Source organism: Pteropus alecto, unplaced genomic scaffold (assembly GCF_000325575.1).
Source record: "Pteropus alecto unplaced genomic scaffold, ASM32557v1 scaffold287, whole genome shotgun sequence".
Lineage (NCBI taxonomy): Eukaryota > Metazoa > Chordata > Mammalia > Chiroptera > Pteropodidae > Pteropus > Pteropus alecto.
The window spans coordinates 506170-515700 of NW_006439718.1; the positions used below are offsets into that span (position 1 = coordinate 506170).

Sequence of the window (9531 nt, forward strand, 5' to 3'; positions counted from 1 at the left end):
TGTCTCTGTGACCAGCAGCTGTGTGTGTCTCCTCAGTTCCCAGAGCCACAAACTTTCTGCTCTGTAGCCCACACTCACTGATGCAGTTTCCCCTGGGGCCCACTGCTAGCCCAGGAAAAGTACAGGGATGTGAGCTCTGGGAGGGTTGGGGGATGCGTCCAGGTTCCATGATTTGACTTTCTGCCTGACGATGGCAGTTGCTAGAACACAGCTGTCGCACCTCTGTATTTTGTCTCTGCCTTGGTTTCTGCCCTGATCACTGGATTCCACCACTGTAGGATATGCTAATCACTCAGGCAAAAATGCTCAGGTCTATAGAGAGTGCGCACCTCAACCTGATTCCTCCCCTCTTCCTGAGTCCCACAAAGGACTCTGGGCTGCGTCAGTGGCACTGGTCTCCACTCCTCTCCCCTTCCTCCTCCTTTGCTCACCCCAATTCGCCCACTTTCAGACGCTTTGATGTGCATATATTTCAGATGTGTTTGTATGGTAGGCTGGAAATTTTCTGTTGTATTGTAGCTGTTCAATTTGTTGTACTTTCTGGGGGAGAGATCAAGGGGACCCATCACACCACCATGATTCTGATGTCACTCTGAATTATATTAAATAATAGTACAAAAGTGAGATAAAACAATAAAATGAAATGAACAAGAAGTTTATAGCCCAATAAAATGAAAGACAAAAATATATAATTATAGAACTGATAATTAAATCAAACACTACGAGAAGCAAATTAGACAGTTGAAAATGAGTGTATTTATAGGGAAGACATGTGTACATAAATTAATAAAAAGAAAAAAGAAAAAAAATACGCTTGTGAGGACCTCATCAGACACTCAGAAGAAAAAGTGGAGACAAGCTGAAAAACTCAAGAAATCTCACATGTTGCAAACTTGGAAAGGGAAGCAACAACTCCTGCAGAAAAGGCGTGAAGCCCCACCCAGTTCCTTTTCCCTTTTTCCCCTAAGAATCAAAAGCATAAGAATTAGGAAAAGAGCAACAAACCCTATTTCCCTCAAGGCACAAGTTAAGACTCACTAACATTGGGGGTAGAGAAGGAAGAAAAGTATTTTGGGCTCAGACCATAACAAATTACCTACCCCTGAAGAAAGGGCAGGATAACTGAGAAGGCACCATCCTAGGGACATGCACCTTAACAAGGCTGAACAAAGACAGAAGAGAATGTCACTCCCACCCCCAACCAGGTTAGCAAGCAACAGAATTACAAACAACAGCACTCTATTGCTAAGGAATAAACCAGATCATGGATAGAAACCTTCTCTGAGATGCAGGTACCACAGGAAGATCTAAAGTTAAGAGTAGAGTAGACACTGAATATGGCATACCATTTTCCATTTGAACCACGAGGTAACAATACAAGAATTTGAAACTAGTGGTGCACTGAGAGTAACCACAGCAATATCAAAACCCAAACTCTGCTGAATTCCTAACTAAATTATCTCAATTCCTCACACTGAAGGCCTACCAAAGGAAGAGGCATGTCCACTCCTATTTACTTCAGTATCTAAAAAACAAGATATCCAGATTTCAATAATAACAACAATAAAATTATATGGCACACAAAGACACAAAAAAAAAAAAGAAAAGAAAAACTGTCAGAACATAAAGCAATCAACAGAACAAGACAAAGATAAGACATAATGTTAAAACTATCAGACAATGAATTTAAAGTAACTAAGATCAATGCTAAAGGATTTAGCAAAAAAGTGGACAACATGCATGATGAACAAATGGGGAATTGCATCCAAGATAGAAAGCATAAGAATTGAGCAGAAATGCTAAAAATGAAAAACAATGTAGTATTAATAAAGAATATCACCAATGGGCTCATCAATAGACTTGATACTAGCAAGAAAATAATCAGCATAATTAAAAATAGGTCAATGGGCATTACCTAAACTGAAAAAGAAAAATGAGTAGGGGAGGTCAAAGACACAGAAGAGACCATCTAAGAGCTACAGACCAATATCAATATCAAACAATTGGAATCAAAAAAGGAGAGACAGGGTGGCGGGGGGAGGATATGAATATGAATAAATATTTGAAATAATAATTGGAGATTTATTTTACAAGCAAACAAAAACTGAGAGAGCTCATTAGCAGCAAATTTACACTATAAGAAATATTCAAAGAAGATCTTCAGGCAGAAAACATATATAACGGAAAACTGAATCAACACAAAGAAATGAAGAGTTCTAAAAACTCCATAAATGTAGTTAAATATAAAACTGGTTATCTAAAACAAAATTATTAAATAGGTATATCATGATTAATGTCATGTAAAATTAAAATATTTTAAAACAGTTGCACAAAAGATGAATGGGAGAAATTAGGAAGACTCTATCGTAAGGTTTTTACACTATATGTGAAGTAATATAATGTTATGTGAAGACAGAAAAGATAAACCTTGAGAAATTAAAAATATATATTGTAAATCCTAGGATAACAAAGAAAAAAATTTTAAGAGGTATAAATAAGACAATTGGGAAGATAAAATGAAATCACAAAATAATCTAAGAAAAGTCAGAAAAATAGGGAAAAAGATTAAAAAATAGAAGGAATAATGGAAAACAATTAGGAAATGGTAAAATTAAATCTAATGTGGTAGATATGAAAGCAAACAGCCTAAAAACACCATTTAAAGGAAAGAGATTGTGAGACTAGGTGAAAAAGCAAGGTTCAACCATGCAATGCCTATAAAAAACCACTTTAAATATAAAAGCACAGGCAAGTCAAAAGCAAAAGGATGGAAAAATATATACCATGGGAACACTAATCAAAAGAAAGTAGAGTGGCTATATTGATATCAGAGAATATATCAACAACAAAGTAGATTTCAGAAGAAAAAAAGATAAAAGTCATTAGTGAGAGGCAGGAGAGATAAGTAGAGAACTGAGGGTTTTTAGGGCATTGAAACTATTCTGTTTGAAACTATAATGGTGGATACATGTCATTGTACATTTTGTACAAGCCCATAGAATGTACAATACCAACAGTGAGCCCTAATTTAAACTATGAGCTCCAGGTGATGATGCCTCAGTACAGGTTCAACAACCATGACAAATATGCCACTCTGGTAAGGGATATTGACAGTGGTGGAGCCTCTGTATGTGTGGGGGCAGGGAGTATATAGTAAGTCTCTGTACCTTCCCAATTTTGCTGTGAATGTAAAAATGCTCAAATAAATAAAGTCCATTATTTAAAAAACATCATTACTAATGATAAAAGGTCAATTCACAGAAAAGACATAATAATGCTAAATGTGTACACACTTAACAGAATTTCCAAATGCATGAAGTAAAGACTGATAGTGCTAAAAGGAGAAACAGGAAAATTCACAATTATAATTAAAGACTTCATTATTCTTCACTCAGGAATCAATGGAACAAGTACAAGAAAATCAGTAAGGACATAAAGAACTGAACAACAACTTGACCTAACTGACCTCTATAAGACACTCCTTACAACAACAGAATAAAAATCTCTTCAAGTGTACATGGAACGTTCACCAGACAGAACATATTCTAGGCTGAAAATCAAACCTTAGTAAATTAAAAGGAATCAATATAAAGTATGCCCTTGAATCATAATGACATTTAACTTTCCAAACATTTGGAAATCAATATTTTCAATAACGTATCTGGAAAATCCTCTAAAATTTGGAAAGTAAAAAACATATTTCTAAATAACCCATGAATCAAAGAAAAAGTCACAAGAGAACTTAGAAAAAAAATTTGTAAAAGACTTTATCTTTTAGAACAGGTGTATATTTACAAAAAAATTAGTAGAAAGTACAGAGAGTTCCTATATATCCCATGCTACAGTTTCCCCTACTTATATTAGGATGGTACACTTGTTACAATTAATGAACCAATGTTGATACATTATTATTAACTACTGTGAATTTAATAAAGTAAAGGGATACGTGAGCAATATCTAAAAAATCAATTATATTTCTATATACCATCAATGAACAATGGAAGTTAAAGTATTTTTTTAAGTCTCATTTAAAATAGCACCAAAACATGAAATATTTGGATAAAAATCTAATACGAAATGTATGTTTAAAACAACAAAACACCAAACAGTGATGAAAGAAATCAAAGCAGACCTAAACAGAGTGAGGAATGTTTCTATCAGGGGACATAACAGTGATCCCATTGAACTAAAAGTTGAGAATGCCACCAGACCATTTTGGGCTCCTCCCGCTACTAAACTGACAGATAAAAGGGGGTGGGGGGAGGGCGTTACTATAATGCTTGGTGTTACTAATTTCTAATTATCAAGGGGAAATTGCATTGCTGCTAAACAATAGGGGTAAGAAGTATGTCTAAAATTCACGTGATTATCTAGAGCAGGGGTCCCCAACCGGGGTTAGGAACTGGGCCGCACAGCAGGTGAGTGGCGGGCCAGAGAGAGAAGCTTCATCTGTATTTGCAGTTGCTCCCCAGTGCTAGCATCACTGCCTCAGCCCCACCTGAGATCATCAGGCATTAGATTCTCATAGGAGCACTGGTCCCTGGTATGAAAAAGTTTGGGGACTGCTGATCTAGAGTGTCTCTACGGGGATTAAAGTCAATGGACAATTACAACAATGTAATCCAGGCATGACTGTTTTTAGCTCAGACCCTTCAGTAATAAAAGTTTGTGTCACCCTACTAGATAAGAAACTATAACCAATTGAGGTGTTTGCTGAGGTCAAAGAGAATGTAGAATGAGTAGGAAAAGAAGGCAGTTATAGACACCAGATACAACCATGTGATGACCAGTTGCACAAACAGGGATGTAATAGTTATGAGCAACTGTTCCTTTTTCAATGTGAATATCTGATATATACATATATATATCAGATAGATAGATAGATATCAGATATTCATATATATTCAAATATATATATAAATTAACCAAATATTTTTGTATTCTTTTATAGGATATTGAAGGGGAGTGTGAATCAGCTCTCCTGATTAGAAGAAAAAACATCACTCAAAGATTTAAAAAAAAGATTTTGTATACTCTTTTGGAGATGAGGTGAGAGTGTGTTTTCAGTTGCACACAAGATAATGCATCATTGTTGATGGAAGGATAATTTTGTTTTATTTGGAGATTATAGTTTAAAGAAATATGTGTGAGTGTCAAGTTGACAAGGCATAGAATGTGGTGGCTTTGCAATAATGTCAACACGGCTAGGCTGAACTTTTTTCCAGAATTCCATTCCCTAAATGTTTCCAGTTAAGATGGTCCACAAGAGAGGTTCTTGTGTGAGATTTGGAAAGTGAACCTGAAACAATGGCCATTTTGTGGCTCACACATACTGCGGCTGATTTCTTGACTTACTTCGTTCTTTACATAGAGGGGAGAATTTAATATCATAAGCATTCCAATTCTTTCCAAATGAATATAAATGTCATGCCACTCTAAACTGAATTTCAAAGAGGTTCACATGAGGTTAAACAAAATAATTTTAAATTCCACATGTCATAATAACTTGTCCAAATAAGTTACAAAAGTTTATTCTTTAAAAATTAGGGAGAGGATATACTTAGAAGATGATTCTGGCACTTGATGGGAGGTTGAAATGGGTGATCTCTAAAAATTCTCTCTAACTCCAAAGTTTTTGAAGTATGTACATGATCCCCCAACCTCACACACACAAGTCTACACACACACACATATATGAATGAATAGATTCATTCATGGTTATATTTATGTTTATATATAAATGTAAATACATACACAGAAAAAATTTGGAGTATTCTTCATTATGATTTACTTCATTATACATACTTCTATTTTCCTTTTTCCCACAATATGTGATTATATGTAATCCAAAAAAGTTATCATTTTACTTACAAAGTATATACTGTGTCACAAATTAAAATTAAAGAAATGAGGAAAGTCATATTAAAGTCTATATAAATCTATAATCAATAGTTTAAGAAAATACAAATAGCCCATTTTATTAAAATGACATGTTTGATATATTTAAATATTTAAAGAAAGGTTAGAAATTTGCCCTTATGAATATGGGGTGGGGAGCATTTTCTTTATTTTTAAAAGAAAATACAAGAAAATCAGGTTTTCCCCATTTTAAAAAGTTTTCCTAGTTTATTCCTGAATTTATATTAGAAATTTCTTCATATATACCTCTGAAATGTAGCCCCTTCAAGAAATCTTGTAATAGAAATAGGATGAAGACATACCATGAAGCCGAGAAGAAACAGTATGGGATGGACCTGCTAGCTCATCATCCTCACTGCTCCACTTGTCTCTCAAGAAGGAGCCACTGGCTGTCCACATACTGCGCTCACTCTCACTAGAAAATAAATATATATATTTGTTCGTGGTGTCAAAGAATGTATACATTTAAGACTCTCTGATAATCTACAGTAAAAATTAAATTGACGTTCACTTCCATTTCAGTTAAGCCACCCACTGCCATTGTCAGCACCTAGAACGAGCCCACTTCCAAAGATATAATTCCAAAATCCCAACGTCTGATCTCAAATTCCATTTCCTCCCACTTTTACCTGGCTTGCAAACTAGTCACCTTGGATCTATCCACCTTTTCACCTTTTTTCCTTCTTTATCTAGACTGTAGGAAAACAGTACTGGAGTCACTGGGGTTTCTAATATCAGAAGAGAGCCATTTGGAAAACGCAGGTATATTTCTGTCCGTTTCCTTTACCATTCCTTCACTGCAGCTAATTCTGAACTACAACCTTCATGTAGTCCCTCTCTTAATTCTCCGCTGTAGTAAAAATGTAGCCCCTTCTACAAAATGCAAGCCAGAAAATCCTTTCAACTTTTTTTAAAATGTGTATTTAGATGTATCAACAATCTTCATTACTCCTTGCTTTCTTCTTGTTCAGAATCAATCCACATTCTTAACCCCATACTCTGTCTCCTCAGAGATATTTTTCTAAAACTATCTTTATATACATATAATTAATCTTTCCTTATCTACAAATTCTTGCATATTATAAGGATGCTCGATTCTCTCTCATCTTAAACAGAAAACCCTTTAAATTTTCTATCTCCATCTAACTACTGCTATTTTTAACAGATTTTTCAAATACCAGTCCACACTTGCTTTCTATCTAGACTATCATTGCACTTTCTTTTGCAACCTCATTTAACAAACTCCTGCTAATTTGACTTCTGCATCTAATTTCCAATTTCTAGAGAAAATTCTCCCTAAAATCCAAATTTAATTATCCCTGCCCACTAACTTCAGGATTAACCAAGTCTCCTTACTGGACACATAAGTTTAGGATGTTAGCACTCTGGTCCCTGCCTACATTTTCCTTTTTCATCATTATCTCTACTAGTTTCCTTCATGCACTTCATGCTTAACCTTAACAAAATAAATGCTTTTTTTTTTCTTTTTTTGCTTCTGTAGGTAGTTTCTTTCTCCTTCTCGTCTTTTCTTGGATTTCTATAAACATCTAATTGTTCTCTGTTTCCTGCCAGCTATCTCTCGCCTTGCTAACAGAAATCCTCCTCCTAGATAGACAGATGATGACAGATGACAGATGATAGATGATAGATAGATGATAGATGGATAGATGATAGATAGACAGACACACATACATACATGAATAAAACAAAGACTTCATCTGTGCTTTATTTTCATTCTAGCAGTCAGGGTAAAATGTATACTCCTTGGTTTCATATGTATTGAATTTCTTCACACTCTGGCCCATCTTATGTTTTTGATTCTACCTCTCATCTTCTCAAGTTTCCTGGCATTCCAATTCATACATACTCTACAACTCTTCACATATAACATTTCTCACCATTAATAAGATATTTTCACAGCTTCTTATTTTTGTTCAAAATTCTTCCCTCAGCTTGAAATTTTATTCCCTTTTTCACCTGCTAGGTTTCTATTTATTTAAGATCTTAAATCCAATCAAAATACCTTTTCATCAAAGAGCTTGTGAGGAACTCCCCCCTTGCATGGTTTTCTGTCTTCTGTACTAACAATCCTTGGACTTTGACTCTATAATAATATTTACTACATTGTATTTAAATTTGTCTTTTATATGTCTGTTTCCCTAATTAAACTGTAAACTAAAGAGCAAGAACTATGTAATTTTTGTATTTGTACACAGTGCTCAAAATATAATTAGTATCTACTATATATACTAATTAATATATACTATCAGCATATTATAGTATCTCAAAATGCCTTTTTTATTGCTATTAATTTGTTGATTTAATATACTTCTAAAAGTTGTACATAATAAGGTTTATACTATGCACATTATTATGCAGTGCCATCCTAGTGACTATAGCTAATACTACTTAGAAATCTCTAAGGAAATATGACTCAATAAAATGTTTCCTTATTTGATATGTTTTTACATATAACACCTAAATTTGAACATCTTATAACCTTGAAAGCTGCTATTTCTTTTGTTTGTTTGTTTGTTTTAATTAAAATTTACTTTTTTCTTTGTTCTTTAAATTTTTTTAGACAAAATACTCTCACCACACTAAGAGTCCTATTGTTTCTAGCATATTATTTTCTTTCTGGAAAGATATAATTCTATGTCATGAGGTACTGAGTGAGCTTTACCATACATCAAGTACAATGGCCCCTCCAGGAGCTCCACACACATTTACAGAGGCTTAACTGTGGAATTGCTGAGATGATAGCGATACTGAATTCTGTAGGAATATCTTTTGTTGTGATAATACCATATTTATGAGATCATAAATTTATCCTATTTCTACCAAATCAGGTTGTACTTACTATGAAGAGATATATCTTGAAAAAGATATATCAAATATCTTAAATATTTGAGGGCCATTATTCACTGTCTCCACTCAGAGAGCTAGCTATGAATATGAATAAATAGAAAATTAAATAAGCATATTAGTTATACCTTTCTGTAGCCTCTTTAAAGAGATCCTCATAATCACTATGTTGGAAATCCTGAAAAGAGAATTTTACCTTCTCTGAGTTAACTTAATTTTCAAAAACCTATTGGCAATAAGAATAAAAAATTATCACTAAGATTCCAGAAATATACAGTTTAAAAGAAGTATGATTTCTATAGCTTCTTAAGAAAAACAGTAAGTTACGAAGTACAAATTGGCAGTAATAATAATAGCCAAGGGGCTGGTTGTAAAGTACAGCATAGGGAATATAGTCAATAATATAATATCTATAAATGGTGTCAGATGGGTACTAGACTTATCAGGGTATTCACGTCATAAGTTGTATAAATGTCTAATGACTATGTTGTACACCTGAAAATAATATAATATTGTATATTGAAAAATAAATTTTTTTAAAAAAATAAGGTCTTCAATAACAGAATTAAAATGATAATCATGGTGTGATTTTTACTCCTAGAAAATCATTTGAAATGTGCATCTCCCTATTAAATATTTTCCAATCAAAACAGAGTACAGAGCACTATGTATATATGAGTGATTTTTATTGAATTATGTAAGTTATTTTCCAAAAGTTGATAAAAATAAGCTTCATTTTTCTTAAAA

General features: G+C 33.7%; 1 protein-coding gene across 3 annotated transcripts in view; it reads right to left on the bottom strand.

The window, feature by feature from the left end:
* The window catches only part of PTPN20 (protein tyrosine phosphatase, non-receptor type 20), a 50502-nt gene extending 41498 nt beyond the window's left edge, over positions 1 to 9004 (bottom strand). For 2 of the 3 annotated variants that reach the window (XM_006916918.1, XM_025050328.1), the window contains exons 1-2: positions 8913 to 9004; positions 6222 to 6334 (exon numbers count right to left, since the gene is read on the bottom strand). In XM_006916918.1, coding sequence (XP_006916980.1) covers positions 6222 to 6318 — 97 coding nt within the window. In that variant the 5' untranslated portion in view covers positions 6319 to 6334; positions 8913 to 9004. Of the gene's footprint in view, positions 1 to 6221; positions 6335 to 8912 lie in introns of those variants that run through there. The other variant, XM_025050327.1, reaches the window with a different exon arrangement.
* Positions 9005 to 9531: the final 527 nt, after the last annotated feature.